The 27,579-nt window shown below is 30.7% G+C and overlaps 1 protein-coding gene across 1 annotated transcript in view; it reads left to right on the top strand.

Annotated features, from left to right (window-relative positions):
• The window catches only part of RhoGEF64C (Rho guanine nucleotide exchange factor at 64C), a 432,499-nt gene that overhangs the window by 255,546 nt on the left and 149,374 nt on the right, over positions 1–27,579 (top strand). Inside the window, exon 3 of the mRNA XM_085959364.1 lies at positions 16,364–16,480. Coding sequence (XP_085815490.1) covers positions 16,406–16,480 — 75 coding nt within the window. The 5' untranslated portion in view covers positions 16,364–16,405. The remainder of the gene's footprint in view (positions 1–16,363; positions 16,481–27,579) is intronic.

The following is a 27,579-nucleotide window of genomic DNA, read 5'->3' as shown; positions in this document are numbered from 1 at the left end:
AACCTTAAAGTGCATGATATTTTTTTCTTTTTTCAATCTGAAAGTAATTATTGAGTTATTTAAAAAAAGAAAAAGAAAACATATGGTTAAATTGTTTTTACCACGTCACTTCCTTTTTTTAAATTACTAGCTACATTTATATAATAATTCAGCATTTGCTGCTTACATCCTTTAAATATAATATGTATTGAGTCGTGTTCAATGTTATTATGCAATAAAACATATTCTGAAAAAACTGAGGGTTACGTCCTTTTTCCATTCTACAGTCGAAATAATTAATGCCTATGCAGAGCATTTAATTATCACATTTAAATAACATGCTAATTATATCAAACGGCCAACTAACGAGGGCACAACGCCTGTGCCGTGAGCGGAAAATAATTCAAGTAGGCAACGAGAAAATATCGATAGCTACAGAAAAACTGACGTTTTATTGATTGGAAAATTGCCTTCATTGGGTTATATATCAGCTCCTTGATAAGAAAGTTAACGTAGTATCATATTATTATTATGACATTATTTTACCCGTTTTTAGTGTATTCCGTCAAAAGAGACATTTATTATACAATCTAAATTAGGTACCACAACTTTGCTGGTTACGCTCTTGTTTCTCATGACCGGAAATAAATTTCACTAAACGCTCGGTACTAAATATTGATATAAATCAAGCAGTACACGACTCTCACAGCTGCCTGTTATGGGAAAATGGTTGTCGTACAAACGACTCATGAAGAAAATCATCCCACACGGCTTTATGGACAGGCACTTAACAAAACGTGTTATACAAGACACCGTTGATCCTCATTTTCCATATAAAGACGTAGCGGCTATCACCTGGCTAAAAATAGCAGTGAATTATCGGACTTTACGTCATAACATTATGAATTAATGATTCGATGTTGCTAGCTAATTTTTAATATGCTATTGTATAATAGTTTGATTTAGATTTGTTAAATAATTGTCAGGAAGTCTGTTGCAACACTATTTTTTATACTGTTTCATACTGATTATTATTTTTCATTTTTGTTACCATATTAATTTTTGATTCATTAACCCTTGATAGGTTTCTTCCTACACCAGAAACATTCTCCATTCTGGATGATACGGTGCTAATGCTTTCTAATAATTAACATTGCTAAGCAAAGTTACTGATAGATCCAGCGCAGTTGTTATATTTGGTATAATAGCGCCTGTACACAAGCATGAAATTACTGTCGGCAATTGTGCTTATTTTAAACTGTCATGACAATACCTGTTTACACGTGAAAGTGCTGACTGTCTCTCCAATATCATTCTTCAAGAGTATGCGAGACGCGAGGTTTGTCATTTTATACTGACAGGTCGTATTGAAAATTGGAGCTCAAAATGAGTAGTTCGTTTTTTTACCTGCATGTTCTCTATCGCTAAGTCGCTTTCTATCACTCTACTGCGCAGGCGCAGATCGAAAATAATCACTTGCGCGCAATAAATCATCACAATTTGGAATCATCCAATCTTGTTTATGCACGCAATCTTGCCAACTGCAGGATAATACATATTTCCCCATACATTTTCTTACTGTGCACAGTACATCCATGCACGTGTAAATAGGGTATAACACTATTAACGTATAGCTCATATTGAACCTGGAGTTCCAAATCTCATTCTCACCTTGTTTGATCTGTAGGTATATTATTAATGGGCACATTTTCAAGAAACTTATTTCAGTTTGAGTGGGCTATGTTTTACTAAAATAGAATATGCGATATGAATTCGCGAATTTGATTCATAACTTTCATTTTTTGTTTTGTTTATAGCAAATAATATAGAAATTGTATACTTTACTTAAATACCTATGTATATATTCAAATATTTTTTTGCTTTTCTATCGCCTCAACAATCGGTTACGGACTTGAAGAAATTTCTAAAATTTTCAATTGTTTTTTTTTTTTTAACGAAAAATAGAATATTAAGACTATGTTTTGAGGGCGCGAAGACTCGGATGGACTGGTTCCGTTTTCGTATGTGATGAATGTAGAGCTATCCAGAATAAATTTTTGGTCCGCCCCCGGAGAAGAAGGGCGGATAACGTCTATAGAGATGCAGAGAGGCTGAATGTGACCGACTGGAGAGAGAGAGAGCTCAAGATAGAGATGATGAGAAAATGGTTGTGCAGTCGGCCATGAACCTGAATGGTTGGATATATACGTTTTGTAATTTAAAGCAAGGTATCAAATAGGTGCCCTAATTATGAACCGACGCCTGCATCACTCCTAATTTTAGTTATAATATACTACTTGCACTTTATAATAATTAAGTAAACTTTTTTTTATTAAACGAATAATTCATAGGATTTTAGAATGTCTACAGATAATACTAATAAGAACATTCTATAATATACCCATTAGGAAAAAGATAGGCCAAAGATTCGCTGGTTGGATGGAGCTGCCAGTGACTGCCGTATTCTGGGGGTATCAAATTGGAAAGAGACTACACTGGATAGGGACAGGTGGAGGGAGCTGTTGGAGGAAGCCAGGACCCACACCGGGTTGTCGATGAAGACTCAGATGGTCACTTTATTATACGCGATAGATCTAGATATATCTATAAATTTTGGAAGCACTCAGCCTCTGGGCCACCACCGAGGGAGTTAGGCGGATAACGTCAAGAGGAATACAGAGAGGCTGAGTGTGACCGACTGAATAATATTTGAAAAATAAAAGTTGAAAAATTGTGAATGTCTCATTATCTCAAAATCTGACTTTGGCAAATAGGTGCCCTTTTGCTTATGGGGGCAGTATATATATACAACATAATTTTAGAACGTTACATTTTAAAATCTTATGAATTATTCGTTGAATAAAAGAAATGGTTTATTAATATAAGGTTGTTGAAAACAAAATACCACATTGTAACACATTACATTGACATATGATGAAATTCACTTTTCATATTAACGTTGATGAAATATTTTGTCACGTAACCTATCGGTCCTTTTTTCATGGGAACAGAAGTAATTTGTGAATGCCGGCGTCTTTATACGGTCATTATTATCATGTTTATACTGGCAGTTAGTCAGTTACATACACCATGTTGCAAGTTGCATCACATAAACAGAGCATGTCGCTCGCGATAGTAATATACATTTTTATTAGGACACCTGAAGTTTTTTTCTTCGCATTATTATGTTCGTTTAATACGTAAATTGAGTGTAATTACTATTCATGACAATGTTCGTTTTGTCCCAAATATATTATTACAACGTATCTATGTTTAAAATTATTAAGTATGCAATTGACTCAAACGTAATATAATAAACGTTTTAACTATTAGTAGAATAATACGTGAAAAAATAAAATGTATGTCATTAGTGTTTTGACTGTATGTGTCAATCATGAAGGTATTGTATTTAATTTGTTTTTGGTAAATTTATTAAGTGTGCGATTGTTGTTATCTACATTATTTTTTGGGTTTACTTCAAACACAAAGTACAACAACAAAAGTACCTTTTTGAATACTTACTTACTTCATAATATTACACTTTAGCATCGGAGCATAAGTAAAGCTCAAGATTACTATATGTATATAATATGGTCCCGTTTAGACAAATTTCACATATAGCTTTATCAATAATTGTGTTTGATCCAGAGCATAGACACATTGATTTAATGTAGGCGAATAGCTGACAATCATAAAATGCAGTAAGTAATATTTTAATCGACTAAAACTCTCCAACCCTCACTGTAATCTGGTTCTCTAAGGGTAGAGTGAAAACTACCTCCAGTAAACTATTTAACTTAGTCGCTTCTGTGAGCCAACGTTCGCGTCCTATGGTGGCTACCTAAATCAGAATGGTCTATACATAACAGTATTTCTAAAAACATATTTAGTCGAAATCCGTTTATTTATCTGGATCTGGTCTCTGGATAATTAACTGACTCATCCTGTGTTCTGTTTAAGAAATATCAAGCATTCGCCGCCAACACCATATTTTTAGGCATTGATTACCTCTACTCTCTTGCCCTCAGAGTCCATGATTCGACACCGTACACAAATCTGGAGATTTCTAATATTTGCATACCTACGTATAATTTTCGTGGTAATTCATATATCTTGATCCTTTTATATATTGTTTGCAATCCGTGTGCCCAGCCTTATTTCAGCTTCACATCCACCTTTTCCGCTGATGGTAGATCCCAAATATACAAACTCATGTACTGTTTTTAGATATCGGAATATACTCGAGTGTAACTACGATGAGTGTAACCTCGATCAATACCCATTACCTTCTAAAAATGTATTGATGTATCTGTTCACTTATGCTTGATAAATTAAATATTTCTTTAACAAAATCGATTTAGGTTAAAGTAAGATTTATGGTTCAAAGTTAACCGAGTGCATAATAACCAGGTTTAATAATAATAAATTCCATATATTCTACTTAGATGAGTTTTATTTATTCATAGGGGTTTACATATCTAACAAGCAAGTCGAAATGAAAATATTGAGTTCTTTTGTGTACCTATATACTCTTTGATTTTATGACATTACACCGATATTGTACGGCGTTAGTTTAAAATTTTTGGGTTTAAATATTTACTGAGACAGTTAGCTTTCTCGCAGTGTTTGTATGGATACACCAGAGTACAGTTAAGTAAACAATAATGCAGTGGAAGTATACACTTTAATGGACAAATAAAATGAATATGAAATTTCGTTTACGGTCGCCGGATGTTGCCCCAATGGTATAGTAATATATTCAGAAATGGATTCACAAATAGGTATTTAACATATTATAACTGCATCCTAGTTTATAAGTTAGCTGATAAGCAGCGAAATGATTATGCATATATTATGTATGCATATGTATGGCTTTATAGTCAACAAAGAAAGTGACGGAAAGGGGATATTTATATTATAATTTCACCTTAATGAGGTGCACAGACAATGCCTCTGATAAGGGTAGGGATTAGCTATGGGGGTAGTAAGACGGAAGAGTTACTCACGTCGGTCTAACGAGCTGTTAGCTATGTCGCTATTTGACTTTGCCTCATGATCAAACTTTATCGGGCTTAAACAAAATGGCAGCATCATCTGTCGAGTATGAAGACCTCTTCGTCTTATCATTTCTTTCTTCTTCCACGAAGGTTTTTGTAAGAAAACCAAGGGTGGTGCATCCATACGAATGTTGATAAATATTTTAAAGGTGTGAAGACTCAGATGGGTTTACAAATAAACGAGGCACAAACTAAATACATGCCTGTCTATGTCACACCATGAGAAGTCGCACCAAAGTTAGATATTGGTGCATAAAAGTTTGATACGGTCGGAAGTTTCATATACCTTGGATCTCTTGTAACTCGACATAATGATATTACAGAAGAAATCAACAAGAGAATCATGTCTGCGAATAAATGCTACTTTGACCTGTTAAGACATTTCAAGTCCCGCATACTATCTCGCCGAACTAAAGGCACTCTTTACAAGACACTTGTAAAGCTAGTGCTCACCTACGCATCGGAAACCTGGACATTAAGTCTGCGAAATGAACGAGCCCTGAACATCTTTGAAAGAAAACTTCTCCGCCGTATATATGGACTAATCAGGGATGGCACCAATTGGAGGAGAAGACATAATGCTGAGCTCTACGGGCTGTACGAAGATTGCAGCGCAGTTCAATCAATTACGATTGGAAGACTGCAATGGCTAGGTCATGTGCACCGTATGAATGACAATGAACCGGCAAAGAGAGTGATGTCCAGCAATCCAATAGGACGTAGAAGAAGAGGGAGGCCAAAGATTCGCTGGTTGGATGGAGCTGCCAGTGACTGCCGTATTCTGGGGGTAACAAATTAAAAAGCGGCCACACTGGATAGGGACAGGTGGAGGGAGCTGTTGGAGGAGGCCAGGACCCACACCGGGTTGTCGCGCCCCTGATGATGATGAAGACTCAGATGGTCACTTTATTATACGCGATAGATCTAGATATATCTATAAATTTTGGAAGCACTCAGCCTCTGGGCCACCACCGAGGGAGTTAGGCGGATAACGTCAAGAGGTATACAGAGAGGCTGAGTGTGACCGAATGAATAGAGAGAAACCTCAGTATAGAGATACCCAAAGGACGGTTGTGCATTTAGCCATATAACTGAATGGTCTGTAGTGCCAGCTAAAATAACTAATTATAGTATATAATCACAATCATATGCCGATAGTAAAAAAATATTTGGTTCAAAAGGAGAAATACGTTAAAAAATAAAATCACATTTAACAAGTCACCGTAAGCCTGATAAGGCTTTTTTGTTCGCAACAGTCTCCGGTTTGGCTTATTGTATGGCTGAAACTTCTTTGGTATCCATGGTGCATGACTTCACGATGTGCACCGTAGTCTGGCTCTTACTACACTCAAAAAGCGGGGACTATTTGAAGACCCACTTATGCATCATATAATTATCTGGAATGACCTTACCAGATTTGGTTCTGACACACGCGTTTAGTGAATCTACAATAATTAGAATATAGTTCCACACGCCAGTTATGCCGCCAGAAATTTTCCAACTCGTTATCAGCCAGAAACAGATTATATCTTGCAATCCAGAAAGGATTCCTTGAGCGAAGACGTTTCTTTAGTGGAGACGGTATGTCAGCATCAAGCGAGAGTATCGTGTTGTTTAAAAATGTTTTAATATTTTTGTACAAAAAATAACTCAGTGCAATAAACTAGTGTGCATGGCAATTTAAGTTTTGGGTGGATGCTACCGAGATATTAACAAGCCTAAAAATGCTTGATTGAGATATGACAGGGTATGGTAAGAGGTGGGGTGGATGCTGTGTTTTATTATGTACCTTTATGTTTTCTGAGGTTATGGCCAGAAAAGGAAGAAAATAAAATAAAACTTACCTCAGCAGTGTGTATATTGGAATACCTTTGAGACACCTTAAAATACTTACTTAGTATGTCAAATAAAATAAAATGTCGGAACGAAAGAGGAGCGTTACGATTCAGATTTTGTGTAACGGTAACATTTGCTTTGATGCCCAACTCTACACGTTGGATAACATCAGACATTCAGATATCTACTATTTTATTCAGAACATAAAATAATATTTTATTTTATTTGTCTCGAATAAGTTTTTGGTAAAATACTGTGAGAGGGTTTATTTATTATTATTGTTTCTGGAACAAAAATAAAATATAGCTTTCATTAAAACATCATGCGGAGTTGTCTGTCATATATTTAAATATGCATTAAATAAAATTGACAAAATATTATGACATTTAAATACTTAGTATATCTCTCTTCTTCGTCTAGGTTTCATGACTGAGAATTGTGAACCAGATAATTTAGCCATCTGACAGTCATGTCCATGTCTTGTCTCTATCCCTCTTGGCATTAAGCAGCACACATGGCCTTTGTCAATGTAAAACCTGCAACATTATTGATTCTTTACAATTTAAAAATATTTGCAGTTAAAAAAATCATTAGCATTAGTAAGATTTGATGGGATAAAGATTTACTGGACTATGTCTTATTTTTGTAAATTTGTGATAACGGTGAATTAAAAAAAATAACACATATGTGCACTTATTAGTAAGATATTATATTTATTATGCTTATGTCAGTTTTTCATTTTATGAAATCGCCTTTATAAAAGAATTTGATAAATGTTATTAAATATCATTCAAAGTCTTTTAAGGCAGTGATACCCATGGGGTAGCTCGATGGCCTCTTGTAACCGTTGAGATATTTTGGTGTTATAAGCTTTTAAATTTTAAAAAAAAGTATTACAATGTTTAAAGTCTATGAATTTTACCAAAATAATAGCTAGACTCGCTACCGTTCATAAATAATTTTAAATGATAAAAATAAATATATTGTACATTTAAGTAGGTAACTACCTACATTTTTTAACCATTCATAATTATATTCATTGTAATATTATGTAACATGTTTGTATTACGAAACATGCAATATTTATTCTTATGTCTGGGTTTCTTGTTTCTTATCTTAGTTCATCTGCGCATTAACTTACTAAGCCATCTAGATCAGGCGCCATATCAAATAGAATCAGCCAAAATTATTTATTATTGTAAGCTTTTTTTTAGGTTATAATTTAATTTGATAATAAGACTCCGATAAAATAAGTCACACCCTGAAATGATTATTTAAAAATCTAGCATCTCGGAGTGGCACTTTTTTCTTGATAAAGTGGTCCTTAAACGAAAAATGGTATACACGACTGATCTAAAACCGGCTAGGTAGACGCTCATGCTATACCACAAGCTTACCTGCGTAAACTGGTTTATATCGGGAATCCCGTGTGTATGGACGAGAAAACTGTAGCTCGCGCAAACCGAAAAGCGCTGTAAAAGTGTTTTTTGGACAAACTATACCATACAGGCAAGTCGCTATACCGTACAGGCAAGTCGCTGCCGTCTATTCGGAGCAAGATAATAATAATATATTATATATATAATTAGTTAATTAATAGTTTTTTTTTTACCGACGAATGGATTGATATGCTTTACCGGTGAATACTCTGGACAGAGTACCTAACAGTCCAGTTGTCTGACAGTTTCGGCAACGCCCAATGTTTATTGTACATAAAAGCACACTTTAGTATGCCTCAGAGCAAACAGTGGACGCGGAGAGCTTTGTTATTAACGCATTCTGTACGGGAATTTTTATTGCCCAGGTAATAAAAGAAGCGTCTTCGCAAACTTATGAAATATTAACTTCGATACTAATATGACAAACGAACGAGAAATATGTTTCGTTTATTGAAGTGAATTAAACATGAACAACCTGGAAAGTATTTTCGATGAAATATAAAATCGCTCAAGTAACTTATAATCATAAATATATGTATTAATAACGCTATAGTGCATCTATAAAAGTCGTATTTATTGAGTGTAGTGCTTATAAAACATGGGAACTTAATATAATATGCTCATAATTATAAAAAAGCTCTTATAAAATGAGCTTTAGTTCACATCTTCTTATCTTTTATATTTATATAGACCATATCCAATCCTAATAGGCCTCTACAAGTTACGGTTTGTAGTAAATTTTTATTTTTACGAGAAATGGATATTAACCACTTGCTCAACTTTGTCAGATCCATACTCTGACTCTAAACACAAAATGTGTATTAACCAGACCCAGAATTCAAACCTGGGACTGACGACATTTAAGCCGACGCGTAAGCCTCTCGGGCATAGTGGGTAACAGTTTGTCTTTATTAATTAAATTTGTATTATTTTTTTCATTATTATTATTATTTTTGAAACCTGAATACGCACCAGATTTTAGAATATTAGTTGCTTATTATTATACATACTTACATATTTTTACAAAACTATTTACGATTGATTAATTAAAATACTATTTTTATCTGTTTTTTTTTCTCACTAAATAACATAGCACTTCATTAAGTATTATAATACTTACTATTATAAACATTAAAAAATATCTGAATTATACATAAGTATATATTATTTTATACATTTTAAAGTATATATATATATTGAAAAGTAAACTATATTAGTTAATAATTCAGATAACATTTACGTAATAAAATCTCTCAGAGATATAATTTAATCTATCACACTTAACTATTTGTTTTTCAATACTCAAAAATCTATCATAATAATGTTGAGGAACGATTTTTTCGTCACGCCTATTCACTCTAACAGTTGATTTAAAATATATTATAAATCAAACAAAATTTTAACATGAATATAAACTTAGTTACTATTCCAAATAATTTAATTGAGATCAAGACCAGTTTTGTTACCAGTTGACAATGTCCTTTTAAGTGTAAATAACCGGTTTTGATCGTTATTTAATTATTTGGATTATGTAAGTACTTTAACATTTTTTTATTATTATTAAAGAGTACCGTTAACCCATTAAAATGGATAACGTTAAGATTTTTTTAATGTACAAAATAGTTTTTTTTTATTGCGAACTGTTATTACATTATTTATTCATTCTGCAGTGTGTTAGCTAACAATGCCATGTGTGGAAAAATGTTATGTCATATTACACAGTTTACATACAGTCTCTGCTCTATGACTCGTAAAACTGTGTCAAATAATAGACAGCATAGAGGTAAATATATAATTAAATACAAGAGTGTGAGATATTCAAAATGGCTCACTGGAGATAGATGCACTTTAAACTGTTTGTAACCTGCAATAGAGTATGCACTTGCAACATACCTACTGATATTGCAGTATTAAGGGGGGGGAGGCATGCGAGCAGAGAACCTAGCGGGAAAAGTACGAAGCTTGCAATTTGAGATTTTTTTTTAATATCAAAATTTATTTTAGGTATGGTCCCAATATTGAAACTTGATTTTATATAAATAAAAAGGATTTCAAGTTATACACATTTATATTTTTATAAAAATCGATGTTTGTTTTAAATAAATATAAAAAATATTACAACGATGAATTATTCAAAAATCTAAACAATCAAAAATTGAAAACCTAATAAACTAAATTTTAATAATAAATATGACCATAATATAAAATGTAATAATAAGATATGACCCTGCAACGAATTCACATTTTATTACATTTTTTTACAATTGTAAGTTTATATTTGAATTAAAAAAAAAAAATCTTTTTAATGTTTTCAGATACTTACATATTTAATAATTAATACAGTTGAAATTGTAAATTATCAAAAAAATCTCATATGGCAAGCTTCGTATTTTCCGCTAGGTTCTCTGCTATCTACAATCTATTTTGTGCATGTATACCAAATTACAAACCACATAAATCAGCATTTCCCAAACTCATTGGACTCGTGACCCCTAGGGGGCCACGAAATGTTTCAGTAGAACTGCAAGTATTTGTTTATGAATATTTGTCACAATTATGTTGGTATATATTTAAATTTGTCACATAAGAACACATGCAATTTTTTTTTGTTAAAATATTTATATTGACTGAAAATAATACTATAAAAATAAAAATTGAATGACAATACAATAGACAATATTAATAAAAGTCGAATAATATTTCGGATTAAAAGAGCAAATGCAAGTTATTTTCAATTCGGCTCCATAAATTTACTGATTTAACAAATTGCGCACATTTAATAGTAATTTTTGTTAGATATCAGTATGACTCGTAATTGTATAATGATATGCTTTTCAGTCGGAAAATTTTTCGGCGGAGGGTGGGCCGGGGACTATTTTTTTAGTCGTGATGTGAAAAATTTTGGGAAGCTGGTATAGATCAAAGATAATTTCAGCTTCTTAGTTAGACAGACATGTGGACATTTTAATAATAAATTATAGCGATCCATATAATATAGATTTATTATAATGTGGATAATAATTTAGTGTATCAGTAGATAAAATATTTGATTTAAAATTATAATATTTTAAAACACATCGAAAATATACACATACAAATTTTGGTACTGTTCGGTTATACGGAATACAGCGAAAACCCATTTTGAAAATAGCCGATAAGCTGAATTATTTGTTAGGTTAACCTAACCTAACCCAAACTAACAAATAATCCAGTATATCGGGTATTTTCAAAATGTGTTTTCCTCTGTATTCCGTATAACCGAACAGTACCAATTTTTTTTATAATGGGGCCCGAGTGGTATTCGAATTGATATATTTTTAAATTTTATGTATTTTCAAAAACAAAAATAACTTTACATTATTACACTTTTATTGAATAAAATATAATTTGATTTAAGAAGTACGTTGATTTGTATTATATTATAACAAATTACCACATTTAATATAAGTAAAGGAATATAATTGTATAGTTTGTCAAGAAGGTAAAATATAATTATCTTAGGCATATTATGATGATTTATACAACACATGTTTAAAAAAACACATATTATATTATTATAGAAGGACTAACGCGTCAGAAAATATACGTTAAACTACATAATTAATACTAGGAACAACATTATTATACGCTCGTTGATTTGTGAAAGATACACTAATTATGATCACAGAATAAATTAAAGTTGAATGAATATTTTAAATGTAAATACGTCATTGATATATACATATGAAGAATTTTCATATAACATGAGCTTATACAATTTTTAATTAATTCAGAATTATAAATTATAATGTATTGTCACTACATTAGCACTCTTTTGACGAAATTGAAACGGAAATGTATCCAGAGTTTATTTAGATAATCAAATATATTATATTGATGCATAATTAGAACCTAAGTGATTATACTCGTACCATAATTTTTGTAAAAAAAACATGGATTTTCGATCTTTACTATCGAATTTATTATTCAAAAATTATATGTATAATAATATTCTCGCGTTATAGGTAGCAATGGTCATCGGTAAGTCATAAGCATGCACGATAACATTGTTCGAGGAACACAGCTGGGATGGAGTGATTTCAGACGTCTGAATAGTATCTTCAAGAGTGACCTTCCTTATGTCTTAAGCGTAAGGTGTTCAACCAATGTGTGCTACCCGTGTTCACGTATGGCTGCAAGACGTGGACCCTCAACACAAGAGATGTTCAAAAGCTAAGAGTCGCACAGCGAGGCATGGAGAGGTGTATGTTGGGCATCACGCGAAAGGACCGTAAGAGAAACGAATGGGTTAGGAAGCAGACAGGAGTTCGCAATGTAATAGACGTTGCCAAACAGCTGAAATAGAGATGAGCGGGGCACATTGCTCGCCAAAAGGACGACCGCTGGACAAATGCCGTCATCCAGTGGTACCCAAGGGGCACGAAACGGCCACAGGGTCGCCCTTAAAGTCGCTGGATTGACGAACTGGTAAAGTTCGGCGGAAATACGTGGCAACGAAAGACACAGGACCGAAAGAGTTGGAAGAAGCTTGGGGAGGCCTTCATCCAGCAGTGGATTGATCCCGGCTGATGATGATATGTATAATGGCTATTACTATAATATGAATAGTAAAATATGTTTATCTGAATCAACTTTCAAGCCTAATTGAACAGGTAAAATGATTCTATTTAATGGTTTAAAAAATGTAAACCTCAAATGATATGATTCGTCTGTTTGTACGTGCGGTGTTATGATACCGGACATGGAAACGTGTCTATTGTTGGTGGTTGGTCAAAATCCATTGTCTTTCAAAAGTGAAAGAATTCAAGAATAAAGAAACAAGATAATAAATGGTTTTTATTACTACGGTTGATGCATGAGTGATAGAAATGATGATATTTTTGAACGAACATGAATTAACATATATCCTAACAATAGAATTCTTCGTTTTATTGAATACTGGCGATAGCCCGCGACTTCATTCGCATGAAATACGGATGTAAATAATAAGTAGATACCTATATTAAATAAAGAAATATACTCAATGGTTTAATCCTTCAATCTATGAATGTCCAAGCAATATCTTTAGACATGTACGTCAATATAAGACTACAATAAGTTTACGCGATCAACAACAGTTGGGTATAGGCATGCTTATCCGCTCACAGCTCACCTTATAATTCCACCGTTGCTATATGATCACTCTTTCTATTCATGATTAATAATATTGTTGCATGTGAGATATTTTCGAAAAGTTTTATTTTAACTTCGGTATCGGTTGAGTACTAATTATAGCACCTGTATACGTGCATGGATTAACTGGCGCTAAAAGTGTGTAAATTAAACTATCGCGATAATTACTATTTACATGCAGCAGTGCTGACTGTCTCAGCAGAATGTTACATTCTGAATATTTGAGAATGTAACATTCTGTAATATATTAAACATACATTACCTGAAAACACCTCAGATATATATCTACCTACTAGAGAACATTTGAAATATGTATGTTCAATATTATATAGAATACATTCTAATTTCTTGTGAATTATTCGATAAATAAAAGAAATAGTTTATAAAAATTATTAGCTAGTTCAAGTAGACTTTATAACTAAATATTTGGCAAGAGCCAAGCGTCGGTTAGTAATTAAAGTATTTAATTATTCCTTAATTTAAAAAGCAAAAACTGATATAACGCAATTTGATAAGCATTTCATGTAAGAACTGCTAGTTAAAAATAATTATAATTGCGTAGGAAACCCTTAGATTAATTGGTTAAAGCATACTGAAGCGATACCAGTGGATATACGGGTTCAAACCCATCGGGCGTCTTATTTTTTTCGATTTTTTTTTCTAGTAAGAGTTTTAAAGTTATGTATGTTTAATTGATAAAAGAAATATTATACACCTGTCAACATTCTCATATATTTTCTCTCTGTCTCCTGCTCTCTCTTATAGACTTCTGGTGTGTCAGACTCAATTATTTGTAGGTATGTCAGGAGTGGGCGTCGGAGTCTTTGTAGAGTTTGCTGAGCACGCCATTGCTGAACTCATTCATTCGTAAAAAACGGCGACGCTTAGCTGATGGTTTCTACCTCATCCATAATGTTTCTATTTTTTGTTAGATTATGCACTATGTTGTCGAAGGTTGCAGCACCTATTCCTATTATAATTAATACCGTTAAATCTCTTGGATAACACACTAATTTCACGATACTCTATTCACCCGATATACTATTACTGCACTTTAAGCATCTGTCAAAAGTCATTATAAGAGTATCATTTGTTTTTTTTTCATGTCCCGATTAAAATAAACGAAATCTCAGATTTTTCAAATTTAGAATTTACGTTTAATATACAGACCAACAAACATATCTGTAAAATGGCCAAAAATGGAACTACAAACTATTATAGGACGCTATTTAGAATTTTTTATTTGAATGCTAGATTTTGTCCAGTTACAGACCTACAAACTTATTTATATAATGGATAGCGGAGCCATTGTCGAAAACTACCCAATCAAGGTTTGCAATTGGACAGAATCTGACATTAGAATGTTGGTTTTAAAATGGCGTCCAGATGATAGTTCGTAGTTCCATTTTTGACCGTTCTTTAAATTAGTTTGTAGGACTGTTGTACGAGTCTTGATTGGGTAGTTTTTTACAGTGGCTCCCCCATCCCATTCTTCAGATAAGTTTGTAGGTCTGTACGTGTATTTATAATACATATTTTTCCAGTTTTGCTCTCTTTTACATATTTTCATGTTTTCTTTCATGCTTGTCAAATAATCCAATACATATAATTACGGTAACTAGCTTTGCAGGTAAACAAATTTTGGTTTAACTGAAATATTATGTTTTTTAATCTAAAACGTAAAGTGTTATATTTTAAGTTATTATTCATGGTTTAGGTAAAAAGAAGGCTTATAACTTGTTACAGCTTTTTATAATATATTAAATTTATGCATAAACTTGTATGCTATAATTTACATTGTATCGTTCCAATTTACTTGAGATACTGCGTGCCTAGTTAAAAGAACGTAAAATGAACATATTTTACGCAGCGTTTTGATCACGAAATTTACTACACAAAGCATTGGACAGAAGTACTCGTCTCGAAATAATATTTCCTCGAAAATTTCTCCAGGGCTGCGGAAGTAGGTACTTGAATGGAGATTTAAAATAATGTTTGAGGAAAATTCTGTTGAAACAAAATTGCGGTGTTGATTTATATCCAGATGAATAAATTATGATATAATTCTTGATATAAATTTAAAACTTTTCAAATAATTCTTATTTAATTTTATTATCAGGCAGGGATGAAAATAATCTTGATGAAAGTATTTTTGTTATTTTCGGAACGGAAGAATTACAATCAAAACAATGAGATTATAAACTTATACTTAGCAGGATAGAATATAAAACGCATAAGGTCGCGGCATATATACCTCGATCCATCGCCATATTCCACGTCATGATTGATAAACACACACCTATTATATCGTCACTGTTCTGGTAGAAGACACTTATTCGAAAAAATGACATATTGAGTTAGTTATACTAAAATGTTCCTTATTTCAAACTTTACCGTCTAAAAACCTTCTTAATAAATAAACAGTCTTTATTTTAAAGTCATCCTTTTTACGATTACTTAATAAACTCACATAATAGACCATTTCAAACATTTTAACAACTTCAAAGTCAAATTACTCAACACTAGTATTCTCCAGTTAGTGTGTTCTGCCAGAACAGAGACGATATGTAGATCATTCTGTTAGCAACGCTGCTGGTCGGTAACGTTGTCAAAAGACACGCGGTTCTGCGACAAGGTCACGGAGTGTCACATTCTTGTATAGTATTAAAATTACAATATGTTACTGAACATATTTTATATTTCAGAATATACCAAAGTATTTTATATTACTTTCGTAATTAAATTAAATAAATGAAGAGTTTTATGATGGAATATATTTTTTTAAAAAAAAAACGATCAGTTTTTTCTAAAGTTAATATGCAAATACAACTCGTAAATGCGTTATAAATTGATACTTATATTTTAATTTTCTTTTTTCAGCTATGAGCCGTTGGAGAGATAAGGTTCGCTAGATGGCGCTAAATGGCGGCAGTTAGCGCAGCGATGCTCCGCCCCCCAGGGGGGGGTTTGGACCCCCCTTATTACACGTCACAAAGGGTAAGCCTAAACTAATTTAAAATTATTGTCTATGTACCAAAATACCATTAGGTTAATGGAAAATATACATACAAGATTATAATATTATCTATTTCACAATTTCATAAAGCAGTATACAGAAAATAATCCGATACGAAATAATCTCTAATCTGATAACATTGAAATTTTATACGAAATTCTAAAACTGCTTTATGAGCATATTATAAATTAAGGTAGTCTCTCTGAATAAATTGATTTATCTTAATACAAAGTTGTAGGGAGCTCGTCATCATTGACTGTTTGTATAACTCCAATATACGTAGATTGGAAGTATTGCGGTCTTATTAAAATGGAACATTTTACTTTCTTTAATTGTGTTAACTGTCAATTCATGGTGGAAATGGATTGTATTAATAATTTTAATAAAACATTTTTTTTTACTGAATCCACTTTTTATGTTAAATAATTGTACCGGTACAATTATTTAACATAAAAAGTAGATTCAGTACAAAAAATGTGTTTTTATTAAAATTATTAAGGCTATATCTCAGTTGAGGCATTGTCTAAAAAGATCGTGGCAAGGCGATGCGCGGATTGTGCAAATGACGCGTGCCAAACGAAATATAATTTGTCATATAAATCCAACATGCGTCCATTTAATGTTCTGTTTATTGTTCTATTAATAACAATAATAATATATTCATTGACATGTTTTCTTTTTCTACTTGAAAACTTTACTTAATGGGTCAATTTTTTAGTCATCTTTACACGATTAAGAATTAATACCCCCGTCGCCATCACGAAACAAATTGACGTGTTCACAGCTAGACGTTTGCTCTCCGATTGCCAGCGAGTCCAAAATTTTGTAGTTGAAAATTATTTGCCGTTTCACTGAAGTACCGTCTTAATGGAACAATAATATTATAATATAATGAGATTTTTATAAGTAATTATTGTATATTATCTGTTTTAGAGGTATACACAAGATTGAGAGTAAAATTTTAATACATATAAACGACCAGAATATATAAAAATATTTTGGTAAAACTTACATCGGTTATATTGTATTTGCAAATTAAAGTAAGTACATAATTTATGTATTTATTTACTGATAATTTTTTTTAAGTACATAAATTACTAAAAAAATAATTAGTAAATCGCTAAAATGTTGTAAATATAACATTGAAAATTTATAATTAAATTACAATATACAATATTATCACATTAAAGATATCTTTAGAATATACAACGTGACTTTTATTTCCTGTTTTATTTCTATGGCTACATGTATCAATAGTGTTATTTATGAAGAAAAAATAGTCTCGAAGATTCATTTCGATAACATAATCATGAACTTGCGCTTCGATCAAAGACTAGTTTGAGCGAGCATAAAAAATAATATTGCTAACGATGATTTTGCTGTTTTGCTTTTATACTTTCAAAACAATATGTCATCAACCTTGGTCCTTTCACTAACATGATAAAATGTCTGCAATAACTTAAGACAAAAAAAAACCTCGCCGCATAAACATTAATGACGATAAGTAGAAAGTAATTGTTTATTGACATCTTCAAATTATCGCTAGAGGTGTCTGATTATTTATTAGTTTTTTATACGTATTTACTTTTTTTTATTTTAAACAAAACTGAAAGTTGATTTCACAAGGAAATGTCAAGAAAATAGTCTTTTAAAAAAACGATTGATTAAAAAAAACATAATGATGAACCTGCGGCAAAGTAGTGACAATATCCTTCAGTGGATTGCGGGTTGGAATGTAGCGTTTGGCAATTTTACATTTTTCACAATGGGTCTTTGATTCGGTATGCGGATAGTATAATAGATCAATTAAATCAATAACAATATTAAAAATAATTACAAGATAAAAAGAACTTTTTTTATACCACGTTTTTAAATTTTCTGTTCAATCATATAAACTTGACCATTCTATGTATTAATAAAAACTTTTTATTGTACTTACAAATACTGAATAAATAGAGAATACTGAAATGTCATTTTGACATTTCATATTGATTTCTATAGTAACGCACGTAAATATTAATACTTTAGTTGCTAGAATCCAGCAATAATAACTTTCCATACAAAACAGAATTAACTGAAAATAAATTCAATTCTGCTTAAAAATGGCCAAAAGTAATAAAAGAACGCATTGTCGTCGTGTTCGTATTAAAATTTTCAAATATCTAGCTAGTCGGGAAGTTAGTTAAAAATCTTCAATCGTCCAATACAAATCTTGGACAAAAAAGAAAAAAATTATACTGGACACACAAGAAAAAATCTGTACCGGACAAATAAGAATACGAGCTAATAAAACGTAGTAAAATACATGTTCAGATAGCATATATTATCTGAAGAGTCATATTTGTAGAAATTGGTTTTTTAACAACTTGATTTTAACAACAGAATTTAAAAATTATGTCTAAATATGACGTACCTACCTGTACATATTATTATGAACAAGAAATTTACAAGAAAAAAATACTGATTATAATAATAAATATCAATAACACAGAAAAGTCATTTATTGGTTCCCTGATTGATACATTTATATATTTATGCAGTTACTTAGTCCAGTGCGTAAGTCATTGGCCTTTTATCTTGGGGCTCTGGGTTTGATTCTCTTTGAGGTCACAATATATTTATGTGATTTTGTCAAAGCCTGCGTGTATGTGATTGTTTTACATCTATTACTACCCTAATGCCTCAATACACTAATGCCATTGGGCTCATAGCCTGCAGTGGTGCTAAAAAAGAGTATTGAAGTAAATAATATGTCACACTAAGATCGCTAGTTGGTGCAACACGTCGCAATGATTGTTGATCGAATAAAATACGGGTCGTTTTCAATACACACTGATTCCCGCATATGCTCATAGTGTACAAAAATGGTGGTTTGTTCAATGTCAAGATATTGCGACGCGTCATAGCGTAAAATGGTCTAATGCACGGATATACTCAATTTGGAAATCAACAAAGTAGCTAATTTAAACAATATATAGTGTTACATGTTTCATGGATTTAAGATAGAGTTTTATATTAAACAAATGTGTAAGAATTGACTTTTGTAATTACGTTGGTTTTAATGTGTGTATTTTATAATTAATACATTCTTCTTCTTCTTCTTCTTCTTTCACTCTTTCACGTCCCAACATTGGGGCATAGGGCAAGCACAAGTTGGCGCCACTACCCTCGGTCCATCGCCAACTCCTGCGCCTCCCGCCATGTCAGACATGCAGCACATAGGTCGCTTTTGCAGCATCGCTGCATGGTGAGGAAGGGCCGGCCACGGTGACGGAATCCTTGAGGCTGTGCCACAAGGGTACGAAGTGCCGCACTCTTTTTTTTTTTACATGACCAATCCTAAATTTTGTTAGTTGATAAAGTAGACACTCTCATCCACCAATTTCACTATTCTGATAAAAATAAATTACTCTGATCAAAAATGGAATATCATCATTTATAAAATATCGAGCATGTTAATAGTTAACTGTTACATTGTGGAATACATTGGGTTAATAAAATATATTATCATTTTGAAATCACAACTCTATAATAACTTAGGTTCGCAGCTTGCTCTAAAAATCAAATAATAAAAACATTCATTTCATTTTGATTGCCTTTGTAGTGGGCACACCTGGTACAATATATTTCTTCTGGCAGGCGTTAAACTTGAACTAGTAAAGCAGCAATTTGTACTGGCTATAATTTTTACAATGAGAAAGTGATTTTGAATCGATAGTAGCTGTTATCTACGGTACATCTGTGCTCAGAAAATTTGTGCGCGGTTTTTTCGTTTTTTTTTTAATAGTTTATCTTGAAATAAATTTATTGGAACATGAGAGTATTTCTATACCATATCGTAATGTGGAATCTAAATGAAATATTAACATACGTATTAATACTATCGATCGAAGGTACTGGATGAAATTTGAATTTAAATTCTAATGGATTTAAGTTTTGTACTAAATTTTCCATTTGGGTCATTTTTGGCGACCCGAGTTTCGCATTTCGGCATAGTATAGTGCCTAAAGTATAACACTCACCAAAATACAAATATTCACTGAGGATTGAATACAATAAACTCTAACTTATATAATAAATCAATGCAATAAATAGGTGAAAACTTTATCACCTACCTATTAAGTCAATAAAAAATATATAACAAACAAATTATGAATAGTTGAAGTGTTTGTCAAAGGCAAAACCTGGGTTGCAAAAAATGACTCAATTGGAATAGTACAAAACTTAATCCATTAGAATAGAAATTAATGTAAGTATTTTAAATTTTATTAATTAATACGATTTTGTTTATTCTAATTAATTTAAGTTTTGTACTATTTAATCTGCGTCGTTTTTTGAAACACAAGTTTTATCTTTTGGCATCTTCAGGCACTATGCGCACTTAAGAATGATAAATGTACACTGAATACAGTTTATTTTTGCTTATATTATAATAAATTAATACAATTATACAGGTGAAAACCTTATAACATACTGAGTAAAATGATCAAACAGGTATAAAAACAAATTTTGAATATTTTAAGTGTTTATAAAAACACGTCGTGAATAAAATAAATACGCACTATTAACACATTCAGTAAGTAAATTTAATTGTCATTATTGGTAAACAATGGAAACAGTAATGTGTTGGGAATTCGCTAAAATTAGCTAATGAGAAATGACATTTTCATATTATATACATACATACCCGCTTTCTAAATAAAAAAAATAAACATTATTAATGTATAATCTATAATCCACAGTTCGAAGGTAGGTAAATAAGTATGTAATGTAAAAAAAATACTATGACGTTAAAAAAAAGATTCCCTCAGGAAATAAAACAAATTTTGGCGTTAAATTTTAATAAACTGAAGTTGTAACGTTTTATTCGCCAAGTTGTTTTATCGTACATCTAGAAGGGGGCGACCGAGAAGTTTATTGGCAATTGTTCAGAGAAAATAAATTCATAGCTGGTAGCGAAATGAATTGAATTGACTCGAAAGTATTGAGGGCAAATTATAACTACGGGAAATTGAGCATCTGAATAGTAAAGATTTCAGAAGTTGTCTTCCCTAAGGTCATTTTTATTATAAATTAGTATTAGAGTGTGATGGATAACCTTTAGTCCACGAACTGGCATACAATAATAAAAATAATATTAAACGAAAAATATTACACTTGAGCAGCCAGTGTATCCTTTCTCTCCTTCCTTTCACGCCATTTTCAAATGCCGAATCTAAATACTACTAAAAAAATATTAACATAACCATAAAAGTATCAAGTAACATAAAAATATTGTGATTTTTATCTCAAAATATTAATTTATTAAGTATCCAACAATATTTATGTTTTACTAGGATGTAAGCAATATTAAATAATACCGTTTTAACTTAAATTATCTTAAATAGGAGAAAATTGTATTTGTACTAATATACCTGATATTTTTTCTTTATATTTACATAGCAGACACTTTTAAGAGAAAATTGCAACTTGAAGCGATACAGTGTATTTTTATTTTATTTAAAATTGATCAAAAATACCAAAATTTAATGATAACTTTAGATCACCATTCATGTATAATGGTGGTAAAATACATCTTTCATCTATGATGACGATTGACACAAATTATAGAATGGTTTATAATAAAAAAATATACATAATGGATTCAATTAGTCAATAGTTATTTTACTTTCGGAAATGATCATTTTGATAATAGGTACATATATGGTAACATCATAATTTATAATAGTGTAATACTATACGAATCTGTTTCAGCAACACGATATATGCTTATATGTAACTGACGCAAATTGTAAAGATTACAATCGTACAAATTTGTCAGCTTTACAATTACTTAAGACAATTGTTAAATATATAAAGATAAAGACTAGTGATGGTGACAATTTAAGCTCTTTACCATGGATAAATAAAATATTATATTATAATATCAATTACAATTTTCATGTGGTATCCTCAGTAAATAGGTAGTGATAGTTTTATAATTATATGGATAGTTTTAAAAAACTTGTTTTTATTGGCATTATAATACTATTTATTTACGAGGAAAGTTTGCATAATGTTGAGAATTAAGATCAAACAATATAAAAATAAGTTCCAATATATTATTATTATGTATAATATAATACAAAACGTATGTTATTTTTTTCTAAAAATGTTTTCTACTACTACTCTCTCTCTATGTTATGTTTACACTCAAAATTGCAGCTTCGTGTGCAATAAAAATGAAATTTATTTTAATTTATTGCTGAAGTAGTTTTGAAGATCTCACAAAGTGTGTACTTAGAAGTGCCGATAAAAATAAAGAAAGCGCATGGCCAAACATCTCTACAGATCTTCAAACACGTTCGGATGGTAATTGATGTATTCAATATCTAGTTGGATGATTAATGACATCTTGGGGCTAAGTATTGTTGACTCGTGGCTGATTACTCTGCTGGGCCCCAATGAGCGGCTTTGAATAGAATCACTATTTATTAGTTTCAATACGAACGTAAAATATTGCAACATCTACTCAGTGAATATTTCAATACTATGATTGGTAAAGACCTCTTTTATTTTATTTTTATAAATAATTAAAATATATTTAAAAAATAATAATTAGAAAACAAATATTAAAACTTCATCATCATCATCAGCCTGTTTCAATACAGTGCTAATATTAATACATTGTTCAAATTTCCAACACTAGTTTTTTTACTTACTTGTTTATTCAGTAATAATATTTTCATTCTATTTTATTGTATCCATTTGAGAATTAACTGTCTTTTATGTCAGTTAACATTTATTTGTGGATGCGAATAATACCTGAAGACGTTGAAAGGCAAAACCTGGATCACAAAAAATACTTTAAATTAAATTAATTGGAAATTAAATTCAAATTCCATAAGTACCCTCAGTCGATAGTAGTTATTAATTCTGTAATAATAATTGTGTTGTGTAGCTTATATGAAGCTTTCCATTCAAAATTCTCGTATAGTTTTTTTACCAATGAAATTTTGCAGGAAAATATACCATTCTATAATCGATTTTTCTTTTTAAATATTATGTAAAATAGAAATTAATATATTATCCAAAGACACGCATTATGATTTGTTATATATTATATTTAAATTTATAATACTATAGCAATGACACATATTAAATATTTATTCGAAAAACTTATATATATATATTCTAAATATTTTGTAATATACACTATTGAAACATTTTTGTGCGATTTTCGCTACTGAGTGTTATGTTTTAAGGGTCTCGACGTAGTGAGGTTATATTAACAAAAAATTACGAGGAATTGTCATTCGCGACTTTCGTAGTTCAATGTGTAAGACATTGGCTTCTCATATCAGGAATGCCGGGTTAATTTCCCGGTAAGATCACAATGCATCGTTAAGATTTTCTCAAGCCTGGGTATTTTCTGTGATTGTTTAACTGGTTCTTAATTTAGCATAGGCTATGTTAAAAAGAAAAAAAACACAGCCATTCACCAAACTTGTGTCCTTGCTCAAGATCAAGCAATGTGTCATTTTAGCAAGGCATTACCATGTTGTGTAAATCGGCTTCAGTGTTAAATATTATGCAATTGTAAAATTTAATTCTACATAAATATTATATAAGATCTCATTCTAAAATGATTTTTTGTTATTATTCCAAGAAAAAATATTGATTATATCTTAATATCTGTTGTGTTTGAAGGACGACAAATCAAACCAAAACCTTGTAGATATATTTATTTAGTATATAAATAATAGCAACATTTTATGCTACATCTTCATGAGATAATTAATATATTTAAATATAGCCAGTTACATGTTTGAATACTGCTTTATGCATATTATAGAGATATTTCGTAAAAGTGCTTCTACCTCATTTTTACAACGTTTTTTATTAGCTAGTATTCTTATTTGTCCGGTGGTTGTTTATCCAGTACAAATCATGCAATTGATTTTCAACCTTCCTGACTAGCTAGACATTTGAAACTTTTAGAATATATCAGAACACGATGCCAGTGCATTCTTTTAATACTTTTAGCCATCTTTAAGTAGAATTTAATTAATTTTCAGTAAATTCTGTTTTGTTTGAAAACTTATTTCGGAAGAAATCCGTAATCCGATCCACTATTATTGGTTGCTAAGTGGGTGGTGGTAGCAACTAAATTATTAATATATACGTGCGTTATTATGGAAATCAAAATGACATTTCAGTATTCTATATTTGTTTGTTTGTTTGTTTTTTATTTACTTCGTATCAAGTACAAGTTTGAGCATATTGAGCATAATAATTCAACAGAAAATTTAAAAACGTCGTATATAAAAAGTTCTTTTTATCTTGTAAATATTAAACTATATTATATTACTTGTACTCATTTTACTAAGAACCGCAATTCGATTCTTACTATAGACATTTTAACATTTCGTCGCTGTAGTTTGGTTTGTCGAATAGACCAAATGTCAAATGTTCAGGAGAAAACTTGATTATCCTATATTTAAATACATTAAGGTATTTAAATTGTTGTTTTTACAGCATATGAATGCTGTGTTTATTACAAAGCTATTTAAAGAAAAGGATGGTTCTGGTCCATTTAGATACAAAAAATAATTCTGCATTAAAAGGTCGATTTCGACAACAACGGATATTCGACAAACCAATCCTATAGCGACGATTTGATAAACTTCTAGTAGCTATTGCAGATATCGTAAATATGTTTTTTTTACCATAATTGCATTAAAAACTAGCCCAACGAGTACCAAATATGGAAGCAATAATCAAAATCACTTGTACATTTTCTATTTGTGGCCATGGATTCGTACATTATTTAACTGCCTACTTACTATTAATAACTCAACTATGTAGAACGTTTTCGATGTTATCTTTTGAAGATATATTAATTTCTGCTTAGTGCTCGATATATCGACGCTAATTATTTATCTTAGCAATAACATGATTAAGTGTTTTGTTTGCAAATATAAGGTGCAAAAAATTAAGAACTTCTGTTTGTTTTAGATGATTTACATACTTCATTAGGCGTATTAGGCTTCTGTTCAATGAAATAAAATATCTGTGGGTATATTATTTAATAACCAACACTAAAATAATAGTTTATTCATATTATAACAGGAATACTCTTAGCTATTTTGTTATATTCTGTTTTTTTCTACATTAAATTTATTCTTGTAAAACCTTTCTTTCCACTTCTTCGTGGGTTCGTATTTTACAATTCTTCTATACCGACAATAATATTAATTCCATCGCAAGATGGATGCAATATTTTTTCATGACCCTAGGTATTTGCTGTCATCATGCAAATATATGATTATATTTAAATTGAATTACTTAGATAATTTTAGTTAATGTCGTAAATAGGTTTAAATTTATATATATTTTTATTAAGAATTTTACTTATTATTACTAAAGAATTTACTTTTTATGTGCGTATATTATTTTATATGTATTGTCAATGGTAATACGGTATTTTTTGTTTATTTTGTTTTCTAGTTTATTTACTATAATCGTATATTTTAGAAAAATATCAAATTTGTAATAAGTAACCACAGGACTATTTTTTAAATAAATAAAATAATCGTTTAATTATATTCAATATATCCAAATATTTTTTTAAAAGATATATATATATACATAGCTTTTATATTCTCAATTTAATTTCCGTTATCGGTATAATTTTATTGAAGATCAATTAAATATAAGAAAGCCAGGTAAGTTATTATTACAGGTATGTTTTCCTTCGTTAATTGAATATAACTAATAAAAATGTTTCTATAATACTATTGAATGTAAATATTTATAAGAACAAAATAAAATTGTATTGGTACCTATCACTTAACAATAATTAAGATGAACAGGTCCAATTTCTTTCCGTGCTCAGGAAGCATTCTGGGTAAAATTGTATTTTGTCGTTATCGCCACCAGTATTTAGTAAGAATTTGTGCACCCTTATATCTCGCACGTGCCTCTTCTTACATTTAGTCTAAACTATTGATTCATACTTAAAATGTGGTAGCCATACAGTTAAAAACAATACTTATGTTTTATTAAAACCAGTTTTACTCAAATAAAAATAGTAATAAAAAAATTGTATAATACTTGATGGAATTTAAATTTAAATGTCAGTTTTATATTATCCTACCTTTGGGAATTATTTTTAGCCGAAAGGCAAAACCTAGGATGTTAAAAATGATTCAAAATATGGAATTTTGAAAAATTCAAATTAACTAGATTTTTAAATATTATTATTTACCATAACACGTTTCTCGCGAAATACGAGTACATAAGAGAATTTTAGCATAGTATATAATATTATGGTAAGACAATCTAGCACGTTTTATACAAATAGGAACGAAAAAAGTATTTTCCAATTTAAAAATGTAAAAAAAAATAATATTTTGTAGCCTAAAAAATGCTAACATCGTATCGGAGTCCCATGTGACAGATTCGAATGAGTACCTACCTACTCAAAGGAGAACGCAATAAAAAGTTTCGTCATATTCGCAGTTTTTGTTTATGAAAACCTCCTGTCCCGTTTTAGTGCTTGCATGTATGTACACGATCGCTATAAACTCGTGGGATTTGAAGAAAATGAAAATATTTTCGTTATGTAATCAAAATATTTCCATGTTAACATCTAATATAATATAATAATAATTACAAGATAAAAATAACTTTTTATATACAACGTTTTTAAATTCTGTTGAACCATATAAACTTGACTTGACTAGCTTAAACGATCAAAAAAAATGTACTTGACATGTCATATATATTTTCATATTAACGCACGTATATATTAATAATTTAGTTGCTAGGACCCCAGACCCCTCTAACAACTAATAATCGTGTCGAAATAACTTTTTATACAAAACAGAATTAGCTGGAAATTAATTTAATTTTACTTAAAGATGGCTAAAAGTATTAAAAAAATGCATTGGCGTGTTCCTATATATTCTAAAAGCTTAAAATATCTAGCTAGTCAGAAAGTTAGTTAAAAATTGATTGCAAAATTTGTACCGGACAAAAAACTACCGGACAAATAAGAATACGAGCTAAGAAAAACGTTGTAAAATAATAAACTAGG

The sequence above is a fragment of the Rhyacophila brunnea genome, unplaced genomic scaffold (genome assembly GCF_057557595.1).
Source record: "Rhyacophila brunnea isolate RB1 unplaced genomic scaffold, BYU_Rbru_1.0 scaffold_9, whole genome shotgun sequence".
Classification (NCBI taxonomy): Eukaryota; Metazoa; Arthropoda; class Insecta; order Trichoptera; family Rhyacophilidae; genus Rhyacophila; species Rhyacophila brunnea.
This window is presented reverse-complemented; position numbering and strand designations above follow the sequence as displayed.